Source organism: Microtus pennsylvanicus, chromosome 11, assembly GCF_037038515.1.
Source record: "Microtus pennsylvanicus isolate mMicPen1 chromosome 11, mMicPen1.hap1, whole genome shotgun sequence".
Classification (NCBI taxonomy): Eukaryota; Metazoa; Chordata; class Mammalia; order Rodentia; family Cricetidae; genus Microtus; species Microtus pennsylvanicus.
The window spans coordinates 18,444,314-18,465,000 of record NC_134589.1 but is presented as its reverse complement, the minus strand read 5'-3'; the positions used below and the strand labels follow the sequence as shown (position 1 = coordinate 18,465,000).

General features: G+C 50.3%; 1 protein-coding gene across 1 annotated transcript in view; it reads left to right on the top strand.

Annotated features, from left to right (window-relative positions):
* Positions 1 to 19,472, top strand: part of Meox1 (mesenchyme homeobox 1) — a 19,576-nt gene extending 104 nt beyond the window's left edge. Inside the window, exons 1-3 of the mRNA XM_075942164.1 lie at positions 1 to 713; positions 16,490 to 16,662; positions 18,302 to 19,472. The exon at positions 1 to 713 is cut by the window's left edge and continues 104 nt beyond it. Coding sequence (XP_075798279.1) covers positions 251 to 713; positions 16,490 to 16,662; positions 18,302 to 18,424 — 759 coding nt within the window. The 5' untranslated portion in view covers positions 1 to 250 and the 3' untranslated portion in view covers positions 18,425 to 19,472. The remainder of the gene's footprint in view (positions 714 to 16,489; positions 16,663 to 18,301) is intronic.
* Positions 19,473 to 20,687: the final 1,215 nt, after the last annotated feature.

Here is a 20,687-nt window from a genome sequence, read left to right as displayed (position 1 = left end):
CCAACAGTCGGCGTGGGTCAGGGGGCAGGACGGCAGCCGTGAAGCCTAGACAGGTGTGGGCATGCACGTGTGTATTACTGGCCACGTGTTTGTGGACGTGGAGGCAAAATTTTTGTTTCGTTTCCTGGGGAAACTTTTTCATTCAACATTTTCCTCTACTGTTTAATTTTTTTTTTAATTACCAAACTCTGTATAGAAAAAGTGCGGGGCAAAAATCCTTGAATGGACTGAGGCAGGCAGCGGACAGCAGATGGATCCGGTAACCAACAGCTGCGTGAGGAATCCTCACTCTCCCGCCCCTATCTGGGGCTGCCTTCGAAACCCCCACTCGGAAGGTAGCAGCGCCTCAGGGCTGTCCCATTATCCACCAACCCCGTTTTCCTTCCACCAAAAATCAGATTTCCCAGCGCCAGCAGCATACCCCGACTTCTCTGCTTCCTGCCTGGCAGCCACTCCACACAGCCTGCCCCGGACCGAGCGCATCTTCAACGAGCAACATCCTGCCTTCCCACAGACCCCTGACTGGCACTTCCCCATCTCCGAAGTCGGCCAAAGGCTCAACCCGGGCCCCGCTGGGAGCGCTAGAGAGATGGGGGCCGGCAGCCCGGGCCTGGTAGATGGCACAGGAGGCTCCGGTGAGGATTACATGATACTTGGGAGCACCGCCAGCGAGCCTGAGAAGAAACTGTCCAGAAGGAAAAAAGAACGGTCAGGTAGGTGGTGATGGGAAGAATTCACCATGCCTATTACTGCATCACCCTGGGCAAGCTGTTTACCCTCTCAGAGCCTAGGGGTCCTTACTGGAAAAAATGTTGTCTAACTTACTCCAGAGTGGGAGAAGTCTTATACTGTAGAAGTTCTAGAATTCTCTGGTGATAGGGCTGGTATGTTTTCTGGGTCTCTGCAAAGAACGGGTGTGAGCAAATGCCATATGTGGCCAGGGAGGATTGGAAGGCTACATGGAATGGGGTTTCGAGGTTCACACTGGTGAGGTCTGCAGAGGGCTCTTGCTGGGCTAGGCTGCCTCTGACTCACACGTGACCACACTCAAGTGGCCGCCAATGGTCCCAGAGCCATTGCTGAAGCCTGGGGGTTAAGACCACCGCAGGGTCTGGGTGGGTAGACCCAGGACCCTATATCAGGAGCCCAGAGGCAGAGGAGCAGGTCTGTGTTGGGGATAGGAGAAATGAGGGGAATAGGGAGAGTGGGGTTTGGGCAAACTACCCAGAGGTATTGCCACACAGAGGTGGTGCCTACACTTAGTGGACAGCTCACCTTGACAAAGTCTGGCGGGGCTTCAGGCAATCGACAAAGGAGAACTTGCTGGGTTTCTCTTTGTAAGCCCCCTCTGACCTAGTGTATATCTGGAGTATTCACCTTTTCCTGAGCGCTAGACCCTAGAAAAGAGGTCTTGTCTCTCTGAAGAGCTCAGACTGAGAGGAAGAGGAGACCTGGAGGTTATTCCCTGAGTGCCTAGGGGTGAAGGTGGGGGAGCAGGGCAGGGCGGGAATGAAGGAAGGAAATTCCAAGTGGTGGGAGCCACAGACAGCAGTTTTTGTTGGTTTGTATTTCAAGTCCCACAAGTTTGCAAAGTGGAGACTGTAGGCTTGGTTGGCATCTCCATTCCACACTGTGAAAAAGGAGACAGGGTTTGAGGGAACCCTGGGCACGAGACCATAATCCAGTACTCAGGAGACTGAGGCAGGAAGACTTAGAAGTCCTGGTTAACCTGGACTTTTCTGTTTTGAGGGTGAAAGTCTCTTGTCTGGGAATCAGACAAACCATCTTTGGTCCTCTAAGAGGTGAAATGAGCCCCTGGATTCTAAGCTCCAAACTCTACACCTTCAGAAGATTCCTGCCCGGTCCTCAGGTGGTATTGATCCCGAGGCTTGAGGCTCCTTCTGGATGTACTGACAGTGGGTAGGGATATGACCACAGTGTATGCTCGTGGCTAAGGGGAGGGGCCTTTTACAGTCCCCACAGGGGGCTCTAGATCTGGCAGGTGGGATCAACCATTTTGACTAACTCAGCTGAGTGAGCCCTTTGGAAGGCTAGAGCAGGTGGCAGCCCCTCCCAGGTGGAGCTGGCACCGAGGTAGGGCTACAGCTCTCTCCTTGGCAGTGCCTGCCACTCTTGTTCCTCCAGTTCTGTGGACATCTTGCAGCATCTAGCCACTTTCCAGGAGACTGAGGGTGTAGGGAAAGGAGCTGGGAGAGTTCTGGACTCAGGCAAAGTCTCAGCAAAACCCAATGACCCATCTTCCCTTTTGGCAAGTAGCCAATAGCAGGGCTTTAGAGAGTGAGCATGCACGTGGCTCATCTGAAAGCCTGCCTCTGACCCGGAAAGACTCCCACTCATGGGGGACCCTGGGTCCTCTCACTTGGGACTCTTGCAGATTTCCAGTGGAACAGACGGCGGGCGTGGGGCCCGGGGAGCTGACTTTCCCTCCAGCCCATGTGGCTGGTCAGCGGGGAGATCTTTATTGCCCAGGTGCTTGCCTCTGCTGTTGGAATTTAACTGCCAAGGAAGGAGGAGGCAGGAGGGTCAGCTTCCCAAGGGCCTCACGGAGCGCGGGGGGGGGGGGGGGGTCACAGCAAGGCTCACAACTGACTACAGAATCTGGAACTCTCAAAAGAGACAAACCCACGGAAAAGTCCCCAAGTTCCCCCAGGAGCTGCAGTCCCCCCATCCTCTAATGGTTTTTACTGTTGTTGTTCATCATAGATTACTATGAGGGACCTGGGAGCCCAACCTAGAGCCTGGTGCATGTCTGGAAAGGGTTTCACCACTGAGCTACATCCCCAGATGGTTCATTTGGATCCTTGTTTGTGTTTTGTTTACTTGCGACAGGATCTCAAGGAGGCCAGGTTGCCCTCAAACTCATTTGTAGCCAAGGCTAGCCTTGAACTTCTTGATGCTTGGGTCTCTGCTTCCCAATGTGCTCAAACACTATTTATCTTGATTGCTGGGATTCGGGGTGCCTCATTCAGGTCCCCATAAGCCAGCCCAGGAAGGTTGACTAGCCTTGACCACTGGGTTGGAAGGATGGGGTTCTTGCAACTTGGGGAAAGCTGTTACCTTCTTGCTGCCTCTACTTCTGGAACTGAGAAATGGGACTGGAACAATGTCACTTACACCTAGAGCAGCTGGGATTGTTAAGTACAGTGATCTGAGATTTCACATTGCTTCTGATATGCTGTAAAAGTCCCTTAGCAGCTGTGGCTGATCGCAAGTCCACATTGTCTGAACTAAGCCTTTATTTTTTTTCAAAGTTATTTTTATTTATTTATTTATTACGTATACAATATTCTGTCTGTCTGTATGCCCGCAGGCCAAAAGAGGGCACCAGACCCCCATTACAGATGGTTGTGAGCCACCATGTGGTTGCTGGGAATTGAACTCAGGACCCTTGGAAGAGCAGACAATGCTCTTAACCTCTGAGCCATCTATCCAGCCCCTGAACTAAGCCTTTAGAACAGTGGTTCTCAACCTGTGGGTCTCCACTCCTTTGGATGTCAAACAAACCTCTTTGCAGGGGTCACCTAAGAGCACCAGAAAACAAAAATATTTACATTACAATCCATAACAATAGCAAAGTTACAGTTATGAAGTAGCAATGAAAATCATTTTATGGTTGGAGTCACCACAATATGAGGGACTGTACCAAAGGGTCACGGCATCAGGAAGGTTGAGAATCATTGCTTAAGAACACAGAAAGAGGGCTGGGGGTGGAGCTCAGTAGGTAGGATACAGGAGCACACCTGAAGTCTCCCCGACCCCCACCCCACAGTTCTAACCTCAGTCCTTCACAAATAAGATGCCACAGTGAATGCCTGGAATTCCGGCACCTAATAGCGGAGGCAGGAGAAATAGAAGTTCAAGATGGTCTCTTGCTTGATAGAGTTCCAGGCCAACCTGGGATACATACATACATACATATATATATATATATATATATATATATATATATATATATATATATATCAGGAATAATCAAATTGAATATTCCAGATAGAGCGTCTCAGAAGTTCCTGGGTCGGTCGGTGAGATGTATGAAGTTCTTGCAATCCTTCTGTCCTAAACCCCAGTAGTGATCAATTAGCGCTTCAGTCAGAGCTGTGGAGGTAGGCGGAGGGACGGATGGATGTTAAATTGTGTCTCACATTGCTGTCCCAGGAGGCTCCAGGCATGGGCTCTGCACCCATCTTTATCATCACCAGCGTCCGCAACCCACCCCTGCCCTGCTACTCTCCCCCTCCCGCCACGCCCAGTTACCCCCACCCCCGCCCTGCAACGATCAAGAAAGACGGGTGTCCCTCCCCCCACCCCAAGAGGTCTCGGGAGACCCGCAGCGCAATCTTATCTTACCTACCCCCAGCCCTGCCCAGGGGTGTTAAAGACCCCTACTGGCAGGGACAGCTGCGAAGCCACTGCTGTTTCCCCGTAAACAGGCTACTGCTGTTGTCTTTAATTTATGGGAACGGGGGATTTCTCAGTGACTTCCTGACGGGGTTCAAGGGAAGGTTGCCTGTGACCAGCGCGGCTGCCCTGCTGCCTGGGAGCGGCACTGGGCGCCCAGGGTCCCTGCGATCCCATTCTCAATCGGCCAAGCGGCGCCTTTGTCAGCCTCAGCTTCCTTCGGAGCCTGGGCCTGCGGCTCCTTGGACCTGGTCCTGCCCCGAATTCTACCCTCTGAGGTCTTCTCTCCAAGGCCCGCACAACTACCCAAACCCTCAAACCTCCCTCCCTCCCTCCCTCCCTCCCTACTCTCTTTCACTCCTTCTCCTCCTGTCTTCACTCTTTCTCCCTCACCCACTCTCCTCCTCCTCCCACTTCCTCTTCCTCCTTCGCTTCCTCCCCTCCTACAGAGCCACACCTTGTGCTGGCCTCCCCACACATCCAGTCTTTTAGTCTTGATTCCCTGATTTGGCCCTTTAGCCCTGGTGTTTCCCTTCTCCCAGTCTACACATTCTAATATCCAGCTCAAAAGCCACCCGTGCTGACGGTACCCTCCCTCCCCTGTTCAAAACCTGCGGCTGTATCGTCCACAGCATCACACCAGTAAGAGCAAGAGTCAGAAAGCTTCAACTTTGCCGAGGTGTGGTAGCTGCACCTGAAATCCCAGCAGGCTGGGATAGGAGCGTGACAAAGTTGAGGGCTAGCCTGAGCTACACAGAGAGAACTTTTTCTCAAACAGGGAAGCTACTGATGGTAGCGTGGTTCTAGAACCTGCACCGATTTCCTGTTTCCTGGCTTTGCTCGCAATTTCGTAAAGGGACTTGAGGGAGATTTCTAAATGTGGACGATCTTTGGGAAATCTTTTTTTCTTCTCGTGGTCCAAAACACACAGCAGAACACTCGGCATCTTTACAATTCTGAAATGACCTTTTATAGCAGCCAACCGCAGATCCACTGTCCTAGGACAGAGTTCCAGAACCGTTTTATCTTGCAAACTGGAGTTTCTCTTTGAACTAGATCCCCCAATCTCCTGGCAGCTGCCTGCCTCTCAGTAGGAGTTTGGGAGTTATAGGTACCTCGTGCATAGACTCAGGAAGCGGTTGTCTTTTTTATCACTGGCTTATTCCACTCTGCGGCTAGGACTCGTATCAGGTTCTTAGACCCTGAACTGATCAGTCCTCAAGTTTCGTTGACATTGTAGCACACGGCCAGGATTTCTTCCTTTTAAGACTGAGTAATATTCCACTGTGTGTTTTTGCCACATTTCCCTTATCGGCTCATCTGCTGATGGACATTTGGGCTGCTTCCATCACTAGGCAATTGTGAGTACACTCCGGGAAACAAGTGCATGTATCTCTTTGACCTAGACGTATACCCACAACAGAATGGTTGGGTCATAGGGTTATTCTATGTTTAGTTTGAGGGGGGGGTTGTTTTTGGCTTTTTTGAGACAGGGTTTCTCTATGTAGCTTTGGAGCTTGTCCTGAACTCACTCTATAGACCAGGCTGGCCTCGAACTCACAGAGATCTGTCTGCTTCTGCCTCCTCAGTGCTGGGAGTAAAAGAGTGCACATTTATCATTTGTATATAGGCGGGTTACTGATTTTTTTTTTTAGTTAATGTGTTTTTTTGTTTGTTTTGAGACAGGGTTTCTCTGTGTATCTTTGGTGCAGACCAGGCTGACCTTGAACTCACAAAGATCCACCTACCTCTGCCTCCCGAGTGCTGGGATTAAAGGCACACGCCACCACCACTGCCTGGCTTTTTTAGTTAATTTTGTATTCAACCACTTCACTGAAGTTGTTTATCAGCTGTATGAGTTCTCTGGTAGAATTTTTGGGGTAGCTTATGTATATTATATATCATCTGCAAACAGTGATAGATTTCTTCCTTTCCAGTTTGTATCCCCTCGATCTGCTTCATTTGTCTTGTTTCTTTTCTTTTTTTTTTTTTGGTTTTTTTTTTTTTTTTTTTTTTTTTTTTTGGTTTTTCGAGACAGGGTTTCTCTGTGGTTTTGGAGCCTGTCCTGGAACTAGCTCTTGTAGACCAGGCTGGTCTCGAACTCACAGAGATCCGCCTGCCTCCCGAGTGCTGGGATTAAAGGTGTGCGCCACCATCGCCCAGCTTTCATTTGTCTTGTTGCGCTAGCTAGAATGACAAGCACTGTATTGACTAGATATGGAGAGAGTGGACAGCCTTGTCTTGCTCCTGATTTTAGTGGAATTTCAGCTCCGTGTGTGTGTGTGTGTGTGTGTGTGTGTGTGTGTGTGTGTGTGTACAGTCTTCCCCTTACTGCTTGTGGCAGAGCTGTCTTCTTCCCACTGTGCAGCCTTGGCCACCTACTGAGAGCTAACCTCCAGCTCCCCCTCTTTCCTGCTCATCTGTCCTTATATCAGTTGATTATCTTAGATTTATAATACGCTTTGAAATTAGGAGGCCCAAGGCTCCCAGTTTTCTTTCCTTCAAAGATTATCTTGGCTATTTGGAGTCCTTTGACATCCCATTTTCATAAGAATTTAAGATTTGGAGGCTGGAAAGATGGCTCGGAGGTCTGGAGCACTGGCTGCTCTTCCAGAAGACCCAGGTTCAATTCCCAGCACCCACATGCCAGCTCACAACTGTCTAACTCCAGTTCCAGGGGATCTGACACCTTCACACCAATGCATGTAAAATGCACATAAAGTTAAATACATTATTTTTAAAAGTCATGTTTTTTTTTTAAAAAAAAAAAAGAATTTAGCGTGCACTACCAGGAGGCAGAGGTAGGTGAATCTCTGTGAGTTCGAGGCCAGCCTGGTCTAGAAGAGCTAGTTCCAGGACAGGAACCAAAAGAAGCTATGGAGAAACACTGTCTCGAAAATCCAAAAAAAAAAAAAAAAATTTAGGATTTGTTTGTGGGCTAAAATGTCAGGATTTTGACAGGGTTTATATTGAATTTGCTACGGTGCTCTGCAGTGTGAACATTTTAACAATACTCTCTTCTAGTCTGTGAACACAATGTCTTCTGTTTGTTCATGTTTAATTTCTTCCAGAAACGTCCTGTGGCTGTCAGGATATAGGCCCTCTATCTCTTTGGTTCAGTTTATTCTTGAGTGTTTTTAATGCTGTTATTTTTTATTTATTTATTTTTGGTTTTTCGAGACAGGGTTTCTCTGTAGCTTTGGTGCCTGTCCCGGAACTAGCTCTTGTAGACCAGGCTGGCCTCGAACTCCCAGAGATCCGCCTGCCTCTGCCTCCCGAGTGCTGGGATTAAAGGCGTGCGCCACCACTGCCCGGCCTTAAGGCTGTTATTTTAACTTACCTTTGGTGTCCTTCATATGTTTAGACACAGTAACTTCTGTACTTTCATTTACAACTTGACGAATTTATCAACTCTAAGTTCTTGTTTGTGGGACCCCTAACATTTCCTACATGCAAGATGGTGACATCTGTCAAGATAATTTTACCTTGCTTGTTTTTTTATTAAAAGAATTAATTTTTTTTACTTTTCATGTATGGGTGTTTTGTCTGCATGTGTATCTGTGCACCATGTGTGTGCAGTATCTGTGGAGGCCAGAAGAGGGTGCCAGAGTCCCTGGATATAGAGTTACAGATAGTTGTGAACCACCATGTAGATGTTGGGAACTGAACCCAGGACCCCTGCAAAAGCAAGAGTGCTTTTCACGTCTGTGTCATCTCTCCAGCCTGGCCTGATGGCTCTGTCTGGAACTCTAGTGCTGTGTTACTGGGTGTGACATGGTGGGTATCTCCACCTTGTTCCTGATCTTGGAGGGGAAGCTTGAGATTTTTCACCCCTGAGTATGATACTAGAAGCGGACTTTTCATGTAGGGCCTTTATTGGGTTGAGGTCATTTCCTTCCACTGTGAGTTTCCTTAGCAATCTTTTTTCTTCCCTCCCTCCCTCTCCTCTCTCTCTCTCTCTCTCTCTCTCTCTCTCTCTCTCTCTCTCTCTATCTCTCTTTCTTTCTTTCTTTTTTCAAGATAGGGTCTCATATATTCCTGGCTGTCCCGCTGTCCCAGAACTCACTCTGTAGACCAGGCTGGCCTTAAATTCACAGAGATCTGTCTGCCTCTGTCTCCCAAGCGCTGGGATTAAAGGTGTGTGTCACTACTCCCAGCAAGAATCCCCTCTCAGCCTCCCTTGTTGCACAGTGGGACTGTGCCATATTCCTACTCCATGGTGCCGTCAACCCCAGATGACCCTGCATCCAGAGTCGTAGACGCCCATGACTCTATATCTTCTCTCAAACGGAAAGATCTAGAGGGCCAGAAGGAGGCCGGATTCCTCTTTCGAGTCTTCCTGGTGACACATTCGCACACAGGAGGCTCTCTTTCAACTTCTACTCTATTGCAGCCTGGCATGCCTTCATTCCTTCATTCCTGTCCTTCATTCATTCTCTCTATTGTCTCGCCCTCTCTGTGAGAGCATGCCACACTGCCTGGCACAAAGGTTTCCATCCCGTGCCATGTGTCTGAAATGCATCAGGACTATGGAAGTCTCACTTATAAGGGTGTTTTCCAAAGCAACAAACTTCAATTCTGAAACCAGCCCAGAGTCAAGGTGCATAAACACGTGGGCTGGGCTGACTGAAGGACCCTCCATGGAACAGGGGTCAGAGGACCCAAAGCACCCTTCTCTCTTCAGTCTCTCCCCGGAGCAGGCTGCATCTTGGGAGGCTGTCAGAGCCACGGCCATCTGCCACCAGCCAGGCCTGCACTGTCCTTGGGTTCCCTGGTGAACTGTCACTGCAGTGCTGGGCGCTGAGTTTTGAGGGATGAGTAGCTTTTGCCACTCTTCTGCCATCTCAAACCCAGAGCCCCCAGCAAGGAGAATCCGCCTTAGGGCCCTTCATGGCCAGTGCGGGAGGAGAGAACAACTTGGTACTTGCCAGTGTCCCTCTGGGTGTCCCTTGCCTCTTACTTTACTGCCCTGCTCTTCCTCTGAAAAACAGATCTGGCTCCAGAGAGGTCCTCCGGTCTCGGCTGTGTCTGAGCTCAGAGGTCTGAGCACAAGTCTTTCACCTGCTCGGGTTCCCGACCATGCAGAGCTGCAGAGTTCTAGAAAGAGTGGGTTTCTGCTGAGGCAGAAGATCCTGCTGGACATCTAAGACAGGAAGGTCTGAAGACCCTTTAGGCCATGAGCAGGCCAGCCAAAGGGCAACATTAGCACTGTCCACTGTCTTGGCAGGGCCGAGCTCAGGAGCTGCCTGCTCACTGACCTGTCACTCTGGCTTGACAGGGACACCAGGACACAGGGAGGAGGGGCTTTAGAAGCAGGTCTTGCATTCCCTGCACACCCCAGAGGCAGCGCCTCACCCTGGATCCCTCTTTGCCCCCTCACTGGCCCTTCCTATCCATCTCTCCACCTCTGGCCCAGACACACCCATCCTTGACTGTTCTGTGGTATTTTCCTGTTTTCTTTGCCCTCAGTGTAAAGGAACTGTGTGGGCATTGGCTCGGGGTCCTGAAGCCCACACTTCCTTTGGTGACAGCAAATGAGAACCTCTGAAACTCAAAAACACAAAGCCCAGCACTGCCTGTGCCTTTCCAGTTCGTCCCAAAGGCTGTCCCCAGGCCTGGGGGCATGGCTCTGTGATAAAATGCTCACCTGGCTGATGAGGACCTGGACCAGTGGGTGGGGTGGACACATACATGCACATACACATATACACACACACTGATGCTCCTGCCTCCATCCCAACAGTTCCCCTCTTGTACCCCTTTTGTCTCACTGCACCTTGAACTCCTCTACTGTCCCCACAGCCCCTCATGGCCTCCTCTTCCCATCACTACTGCCCACCCTCACTGCTCCACCCTGGCAGGGACTTTCAGTGAAGACTATCCTGGAACCCCCTCCCTGCTGGAAATTCCCCGGCCCGACCACTGGGCTTCGTGTCTCTTCATGCACCCACAGGAGCATGGTGGGGTCTAGACATTGGGATGGTGTAAAGTCAAGCTGAGCTCAGGAAGACAGGCAGGTCCCAGATGTGAACATGCAACTGGCCTCTCACTGCCTCTGTCTGATTCCTGCCTGCCTCCGGAGACTCTCCAATCTCCTTCTGCAGGTAAAGGTACCAGGCCCAGGAGTGTGGCAAAGTGTCTGCTTCAAGACAGTTCAGGAGACTACAGACTCACCTTTCAGAGGGCTTGCCCAGGTATCACCCCAGATAGACCCTTCCTCTCTTCTCCCTGGGGAGTCCCACTGAGGCAGACCTAACCCCTGACCTGGACATTGTCCCCAGAGCACCTTGAAGTAAAGCTTCTGTGGTCATCATCCCCTGAGGTAGCATGACAAATGACTATTGCTTTGTTAAACTGGCCCCTTAGGCAAGCCCTGTGGCCTCTGGATCTTAATCTCTTCATCTGTTCAATGGGCTCATATGTATCTTTCCTGCCTCACAGAATAACTAACAGGAGAGGCCGGGATGTGGCTCAGTGGGAGGCACTTGCCTGGTACGTATGAGCTCTGAGTTCTATCCATAGCGCTGCCAAAGAAAAAATAACACTGATAGTAAGAGGCCATAACAGGAAGCAGACTGATCTCTATGTAAGTGACTTCCTATCAAGGAAACTTGAGTTCCGGGCCCCAATCCACCACCAACTTGCTGTGTGTCCATAGGCAGACCCCTTGCCATCCCTCTGCTCATCTGCAAAATCAGCAAATGGCATAAGATCATTCCTGAGTCCCCTTCTTTTCCTGCCCCACCATTCTGTGATCCGGGTGTCAATTTGAAAGCCCCAAAGAAGTTTCTGTCTGGGAGAAAGAAATCTTTCCTTCACTGCAAAATGCTGTTGAACACAGAGCATAATGCTTTCCGTCTGGCCTGTTAGAAATTACGGAAAACGGTGCAGTGGAGTTGGGGAGCAGAGATGCAGCACCACCGGGAGGAGTGTTCCACTGAGTCTGTCTACCCTCTCTGTCACCCTGATAAGGCCGTCTGCTAACTTGAGGAAATACTGCCAGGTCTGACAGCTCCTTCTGAAATGATTTCCCTGGGCTGATGTTAAAGCCCATGGTGAGAACCACAATCACACACACATCCTGTTTGCATTTCTTTGGGCACGGCTGCGTGTCCCCGTGTGGTCCCGCTTGGTCTGAGGGCTGTGCAGTACAGGCAGATGGAGGGGGGAGCTCCTCACTAACCACAGAGCGAGTCAGCAGTGTGCTCGCCTCCTCCCTCCACAGTCCTGGATGGAGGATGGTTACTCTGCCACAGTGCCTGAGTCCCATGGAAGGCTCTAGCAATAGCAACTGGCAGTGGCCACAGCTGCCGACCTATGGAAGAGGAGATGGGAAAGAGATGTCCCAAAGACAGATGTTTAAAGACATCCTTAGCTCGCGCCTGTAATTCCCATTCCTGGGAAGCTGGGGCAGAAGGTTACACATAAATGTTAGGACGGTTTGAGATACATAGTGAGTTCTGAGACAGGCCATCCCTTTGTCTCAAGGAAGGGAGAGAGGGAGGAAGGGAGAGGATGGATGGGCAGGCAGGCATGCATGCATCCTTTGTACACAGGTCTGGGATGTGGTACCCTCTGATCACTTCTACATCTGTGAAATCATCATTCAAACATCACAGCCAATAGGATGTCTCCTGGCAGTTCTTTCAGATCGGCTCAGCTGTGTGCCTGTGCCAAGCACCGTCCAGCGCGCTAACATGTCATCAGCCTCATTTTGACTTCTGAGCAGCCTTATGCTCGTGATGGGCGCAGCTATTCTTGTCTTGTAAGTGAGGAAACTGAGACCTGGAGAACTGCAGGGCGGCTCCTCTGAGGTCAGGAAGCTCCTCCCTGAGGCCAGTACCTGCAGGTGCCAAGACCCAGGCTCTCCAGGGGGTTTTCTGAAGCCTCTGCCAACACAGCCCCCCTCCCCAGGGTCAGGGAAGGGAACTCTGCATGCGGAAGAGAAACTCCCTAGGGGTATTCTAAGCTTTGGGCTGAGGGCCATGGAAAGATGAACCGGAGCTTTGTGACAAAACAATGAACAACACACGTCAGCTGGACTCAAGGGAGCAAGGGGGACAGGCTAAACAAGAGCGTCCACGGCTGCAAGGGCCTCCAGTTCCTCCAGGCCTGGAGGAAAAGCAAAAGAATTAGGGGAAGCAGATGAGAGTGTTGGGCTCATGGCTTGGGAGAAAACTCTGATATCAGTTCTTCATGGGGATGAGGATCCCATCTGATCCTATTATTTTATACATGGGGAGATAGATCCAGAAAGGGGAGGCAAGAGGCTCTCAACAGACATACACACTGTAGGGGCTGGAGAGATGGATTAGAGGCTATGAGCACTGGCTGCTCTTCCAGAGGATCAGGGTTCACTTCCTAGTACCTACATGGAGGCTCCCACCCTTCTGTAACTCCAGTTCCAGGGAATCTCATGCCCTCTTCTGGCCTTCGGCATCAGACATGCACGACACGGTGCACAAACATACATGGAAGCAAAACATCCACAGATACAACATCATTTTTAAAAATGAATGCTACACTCTGTGGTCGGTGTGTGAGTTCCCTCGAATGCACATGAACTTTTGCATGAACTGTGCGCGTGCACATTTCCCATGCGCACATCCACACATGTGAGCTATGTGTGAATCTGAGCCTGTGAACTGTGTATCTCAGGCCGGAAGAGCCTGGGAAGCCCTCACACACCTTGTCTGGATAAAATGTCGCAGGCTTTTTCATACTGTTACGACACAAATTGCCACTTCCAGTCCCTAGCTCCTTCTGCTGCTTCTGGCTGTCTCATCATCTGTGATCGTGACAAGAGCTTGTCTGTCCCATTCTGGGAAGCTGATGAGGGACCCAAGTGTTCTCACTGTGGGAGGAATTGCTGTATTGAAAGATCAGAACCCAAATCAGGACAGTGGGATCCAGGAGAGGACCTGTGTCCCTGGCAGTCTGTCCTCAACTGGCTGCAGAGGGGTCCTTTCCCTCTCTCCCAGTCCTTTCTAGGGAGGATCATGTTCAGGACTTAGGGGCATACAGCATTGTTCTGTGAGGTGTGGTAGGGCAGCTGTGCACACAGGGGCAGCCCTGGGAGAAGAGGAAGGTGGGTGTGGATGGAAACCTCCAAGTGATAACCTGAGGGACCATAGAAGTGGGGATAGGCTATGTTCCATTTCCAGGCCCCCGCCTGGGGCATCCAGCCTGAAGATGGAAAATCTGACATCAAGGTTGAGAACCTTGGCTTTAGTCAGGTGGATCTGGATTCAAATCTCTCTTCTCCCACTTAAACACTGCTGGGCAAACTTCCAGGCCTCTTCCTCTACCCAGGGATAGTTTCACAAATGCCTCCAGTACGGCAGGTACTGAAGAGTGGTCACAACCCTGAGAGAGAACATTAGCCTGAGGATCCCGGCTAACCCACACGACCATACCAAGAAACAGGGGTGATCAGAGTAGCCGCTGGCAAGGGGGTTTCGATGAGGATTAAGGAAGTGGGGTACACTTGGCTGCAGAGAGCATGCCAACTGTCAGCCACACAGGGTGGCATGTGTCATCCCAGCACTGAGAGGGCTGGAGCAAGAGAATCTCCACCGACCCTGTCTGAAGAAGAAGCAATGGACGAGTAAAAGCCAGCTGTCATTACCCCGTTCCAGATTTTTCAAGGGCATCTCATAGAATTGAAACATTGGAACAATTAATATCTTGATATTTTCCCTGTAACGTAGGTTTTCAGAGCATGCCTGCACACATCCGCTTCTCTGGGTCTTCATGAAGACATGGAGACCGTGACTTCGGAGTTGTGTTTTGAGATTAGCCTTGGCTAGGCAGTGGTGCATTAACTATAGGCCCAGCACTAGGACCGTGAAGGCAGGAAGAATAGTTCAAGTCATCTTCCACTACCTATTAAGCTTGAGCCCGTTAAAAATGAAATTTTGTCTTTAAAAAAAAAATTAACTTTGCAAGTAGATACTTTATTTTCTCTAATTTCTTGGAAAAGAGAGTGGAGATTGAATCCGCAGTAAAATTCCCCTGGCTCATCCACTCCCCGCAGCTGTGACAAGGAGGGGCTGGGGAACACCGTGGGCCCCCGGGATGGGAGTTTGTGGACACCCGGAATCTCAGCGGTTCCCCAGCTTCCTGGCCTCAACCGGCTGAGCAGTGCTCCGGGAAGCCTTCGCATCCGCTGCGTGACCGACCCTCCTGGGCCAGCCGCCAGAAGGGTTAGTGGCGCTGGTAGGAGCCAAGGCCGGCGGACTCCTAGGGGACCCGCCCCGGGACTACACGTCCTTCCCACCTTCCCATCCAGCCCAAGCTCCAGCAACCCAGACGGGGTCTGGGCCCTGCTTCTCTGGCCAGGAGCCAGCGGCCACTGACTCTTACCTCTCCTAGCCTGGGGGAGTCCACCGCGGACCCCATAGGGAGTTGAGCCCCAAGTGCCCTCCCCCACCACACTCTCTCGCCCACCAGCCACCCTCCTGAGCGTTTGTCCCCTACCCAGGCAGCTGGATGGGGAGATGTCAGCTAAAGAAACTGAAGTACAAACGAGTTGCCTGAGAAAGTAAGCCCCCAGGCCCAGAGTTACAAACTGAATCTCGAGGTTAAAGTGGGGTCCCCAGCCATGTCCACAAGTTGGCATCGCAGCTGAAGGTGTGGGCGGTTTCCCTTGCCTGACTCATCAGGCCTGCATCCTTCCACGTACCCTGCAGGTGGCTTAGGCTCAAAGCCTCTGAGGACCTCAGCTAGGTGCGGTCCAGTTAGTTCTTTTGAGGGAATGAAAGTGGATGGGAACAGCTCACAGAAAGCGAATTTCCCTCCTCATGGTCTCCAAGACTAAAAAGAGACACGGAAGAAGAGAAAGCCCAAAGTGTTATGAGCCCTTCCCCAGGCAGTTGACTGTCTGACTTTGTTAACTGTTAGGTAATTGTACAGGTATGTTAGTCCCCTGCTTGTGGCCTCTCCATCACTACTGTTGCTAAGTGAGAGGCACAGTCACCTGCTCTTGACATAAGAAAGCCCTTCAATCCTAAATACAGTCCCTCCTCTCTAGACCAGACTCTAGTTTGTAAACTCTTCAAAGATGTCTCACATTGGGCCAGCAGTGGTGGTGGTACATGCCTTTAATCCCAGCACTCAGGAGGCAGAGGCAGGTGGATCTCTGTAGGTTCGAGGCCAGCCTGGTCTACAGAGTGAGTTCCAGGACAGGCTCCAAAGCTACATAGAGAAACCCTGTCTCAAAAACCAAGAAAAGAAAAAAGATATCTCATTATCTCATACTGGGACCATGTATTGACTCAAACCACCTGGGTCTGAGTCCTGCCTCCCACACTTAGCAGTTAGGTGGCTTTGTTTCTGCATTTGGTCTGTGAAATATGGTCAATACTGAAACTATTCTGCTGGGTTAGTGTGGAGAGGAAGAGGTAGAGGCATGGCTTAGGACTGAGCCCCTGTGTCTAACAGAAGCCCCAGAGTTCCAGAATGTTCTCCAGGGTTGGCCTTCTGTAGCAATCTGAGTTTAAGCCCTAGTACCCATGTTTGAAAAAAACATTCTGGCCTGATGGTGGTGGCACACGCCTTTAATCCCAGTATTCGGAAGGCAGAAGCAGGTGATCTCTGAGTTCGAGGCCAGCCTGGTCTACAGAGTGAGTTCCAGGACAGCCAGGGCTACACAGAGAGACCCTGTCTCAAAACAAACAAACAAAAATTCTGGACAAAGTGATGAATGGCCGTAATGCTAGGACTGAGCAGATAGAGACAGGAGGATCCCTGGGACGTACTGGTCAACCAGTCTAGCCAAATTGATTAGATCAGGTTCAGTGAAGGACCCAAAGCTCAAAAACTAAGGTAGAGGGTCAGTGAGGTGGTTCAGGGGGTAAAGACACAAAAGAACCTAACAGCTTCACATGCCTTGGGACTAAACATATTTCTAAGGGACAAGGTGCTAGAAGAATTAGGAACACCATAGCTTCTCAGTGTACTTTAAAATGAGAGAGAATGCTGCCCAGATGTTTACAGACTAACGGAAGGGAACTGGAGTCCCCACCTTGGCTCACTCATGTCTCCCCCATTTGGGGCCTTCTCTTCACAGACAACCAGGAGAATGGGGGAAAGCCGGAAGGCGGCAGCAAGGCCCGGAAGGAGAGGACCGCCTTCACCAAGGAGCAGCTGCGGGAGCTAGAAGCCGAGTTCGCCCACCATAACTACCTGACCAGGCTCCGTAGATACGAGATCGCTGTCAACCTGGACCTTTCAGAGAGGCAGGTGGGGTCCGCACGCTTTTCTGTTCACCTCCCTTCGTGCTTTCCCGGTCAACCCTGCCTAGAACCCCTTGCTTGCCTCTACCCAGCCAGTAGTTCTCAGCCACAGCTGTACCCGGCAATCAACCCACAATCCACCGTCCTGGCGAGATCCACAACGGAGATTCTGTAATTGGTCTGGGATGGAGTTTAGGCAGTCCAGGTTCCCCCCACCCCTCCAGGTTCTTTTTTTTTATTTTGGTTTTTTGAGACAGGGTTTCTCTGTAGCTTTGAAGCCTGTCCTGGAACTCTTGTAGACCAGGCTGGCCTCAAACTAACAAAGATCCGCCCATCTCTGCCTCCCGAGTGCTGGGATTAAAGACATGCACCACTGCCCAGCTCACGGGCGCTTCTCACGTGGACAAGGATTAGAACATCTGAGATCTGATTTCCACCAAACTTGGATCAGCATTTGCCTCCGATTGACCTAGGCAATTGTTTAAGTGGAGATTCTAAAAGCTAGGTGTTGTGGCACCTACCTGTAAACTCAGCCCTTGGAAGTTAGAGGCAGGAGAATTGTGAGTACAAGGCTACTCTGGGCTACATAGTAAGCTGAGGCCAGCCTAAGGAATTGTTTTCAAAGAAATCAAAAGATAGGCTGGGGATGGAGTTCATTGGTAGAGTGCTTGCCTAGTGTGCGGGAGACCCTGGATTTAATCCCCACACCACAAACAGCAAGGTTTCATAGGTTTATAATCCCAGCACACTGGGGAGCCTGAGGTCAGAGGACCTTAAGTCAGGGTCATCCTTAGCTGCGTAGTAAGTTCAAGGCCAGCGTGGGCTACGTGAGATCAAATTTATAAATAAATAAATAAATAAATAAATAAATAAATAAATAAATAAATAAATAAATAAAATGCAGAGTCCAGGGAACAATTTTGCAGTGATAATGAGGGGGACTGGGAATCTGCACCCAAATTAAGTTCTCAGGTGATACGCAGCTGGGTCCTGGGACACCAAGGACAGGGTCCCTGGCCCTTGGCTTACACATTTCCTGGAAGCGTCACACCTGTTCCTGTGTGTCATAACAGGGCTAATAACATGTAATAGCAGTCTCCAGATGCTAGCATGCTCCGCAAGAGTGTTGGGTTTTGGATTAGAAGGCTTAGATTTAAATCTCGCCTCTGCCACATCCTGGCCCCGTGACCTCTGGGTTTCCATCTCTGCAATAAGATCATAACCCTAATGTCATGTGATCATGAAGGTCAGATCTTATAAACGTGTATTGATCAGAGCTCTAGGAACTAAGAGGTGATGTATCAGCGTGCCAAAGGATGAAGCCAGTGATTCTATCCTCAGTTCTAGGGATGCAGAGGCTGAGAGATTTGGGGCCCGTTTTCAAGGAGCCTGATGTCAAGGAGTGGGCAGGATGCGTAAAAGGAGAGGCCATGCGGAGTGATCTTTCAGAGACACCCCCCTCTACCTGACATCTGCAGGCCTCTGGGCAGATATGTGTTTTCTCCCTTCCCTCTCAGTCCCTGGGTCCTCATGGGCTGGAGAGCCACAAGTCCAGATCCCGGAGCCACTTAGCTTGAACAACAGCGTGGTGAGCCCAGGCCCACCCTGGCCCTGGAGTGAGCCTGCTCCTCTGCTTCCTCCCCCAGGTCAAAGTGTGGTTCCAGAACCGGAGAATGAAGTGGAAGCGTGTGAAGGGGGGTCAGCCCGTGTCCCCTCATGAGCAGGACCCAGAGGATGGGGACTCTACAGCTTCTCCAACTTCAGAGTGAGACGCTCCAAAGACCCAAACCCAAGAAAGACTGAACCCCCTTTCTTACTCCTCCCACCCCGTCCTGCCATCACCTCTTCTGGACTGACCCAGAGAAGCCTCTGCACGTCTGATGTCGACTCTTAGATGTGAAATTACCCAGTATGTGGGAGCCTTGGATTTCCCAGATGTTATAATCCCTTCCCCAGAGCTTGAATTTCCCAGACTCTCTTGAACTCCACATTACCTACTGGTCTGGGAAAATCTAGAAACAGCATCTGGTACACTTTTTTTGTGGGTCTCTTGGTTGCTACCCACATTTCTGCCATCCTCCTCCTAGATCAGGGTCTCCTCTGGGTCTGGTCCCCATCTGGCTTGTGCACAATCCCTTCCTTGGTACCAGCTGGTGACTTGCGAAAGCACAACCCTCTCCAGATGTTCACACTATTGAGCTGAAGGCTAGAAAGCGGCCCCTGTATCTAAGGATGGAAAGGATAGCGCAAGAGCTGATGGATGAGAACCGACCTAGACACGTGGACCTCTGGAGTAGAGAGTTCTCAGGCTGCGGCATCCTGTGCTCTCCAAGGACTGAGTACAAACGAGGACAGGAAAACAGCCCCTCTCCCTCCATGGAATGCCTTTTGGCCTGTCCTGCATGTTCCCTAAAGGCTGTTTTGTGAGAGAAACTCCCAGATTCACACACATCCGCAGCTCAGACCTCAGACCCAGCTTCTAAGGATACTGCCGCAAAGAGCCTTGGGCAACAGCCACCTTAGAGGAGAGACCCCTGTGTGCTGCAGTATTAGATGCTGGGTCCCTGCTGGTGCTGCAGAAGGAGGTCAGCAAGTATTTTAATTTCTTGTGTGTAGATTTGATCATGGGTGTTTAAAATTAACCCAAGTCCCCCACCCCATAAAGACAAAAGCTGTGGAAAGTGATTGTCAAATGGGATTGGGATAGCAGGTTAGAGCATGTATCATTTTCCCCCTAAAGTATACTTCATATGGTTTTTTTCTAAGATTACATCAAGCTAATTGTGCAAGGTCAATTCACTTTGTAAAAAAAAAAAACTCCCAGAGAAATAAATCAACAAAAAGAAAAATGCAAGGTTTCAGGCCTTTTTCTTTATAGAATTCGGAGTCATGATTCTCGTGTGTCATGCCGATTCTCATCTAATGATTACCCAGACAATGTCTAGAAGGAAAGAGAGATGGGAGAGAAGTCACCGAGACCAAAGAACCCTCCCACAGGTTCTTCAAACGGTGGGTGCCAGGCTGGAGAGATGGCTCAGCGACTAGGAGCACTTGCTGCTCTCTCAGAGGACAGAGTTCAGTTCCCAGCGCAGACATCAGAGCTGCCTGTAACTCTGGCACCACGGGGATCTGACATCCCCCTGTGGCGACTATGGGCACAGCACCCAAATGTACATCCATCCTCAGTGCTCTCTCTCTCTCTCTCTCTCTCTCTCTCTCTCTGGACATAGCTCAAGCTAGCCTACTTGGTGATTTTCCAGACAGTGAGAGATTTTGTTGAAGGAAAAACAAAACAGGGCTGGAGAGAGATGGCTTAGTGGTTAAGAGCACTGACTGCTCTTCCAGAGGATCCAAATTGATTGCCAACACCCACATCATGGCTCACAACCATCTGCAACTCCCGTTCCAGGGGACCCAACACCCTCCTCTGGCATCCTTGAGTTCTAGGCACTCAAGGGGCGCACTTACATACATGCAGGCAAAACATCCAAACACATAAAATAAAAATCTTTGAAAAACCAAATGGACAGTGGCCAGAAAATGACCCCTGAGGTTATCCTCTGGCCTCCACACGCATCTGCACACAAATGCACGTGCACACACCCATGTTCACATGCACATACCCGCACAAACACAGAGAACAGGTGATATGGCTCCTTGTCACCAAGTCTGACAACCTGAAAGAGGGAGCTGACTCCTGCAAGTTGACCTCTGACCCCCACATGTGCACCATGTGCACGTGCATCTGCTCGTATACATAAATGAGTAAAAACACACGTAATTAAAATTTCTTAAATTGTGTAAAGGTGGCCCAACTACTTTTCAGTAGGAAGGCGATGTCCAAATTAGCCAACAATATTCATTTCTGAAACAGGAAACAAAAGCCTTCAGTGTGAGAGCTGTAATCCCCCAAAACCTCCCCCAGTGACTAAGTCTGCTGGGTCTGGCAGGGAAATGGGGCTTTCATACAGATCACACAAATGCTCTCTGGGTTCTTTTGCACACTCCCGTCTCCCTCTCCGTCATGTGACT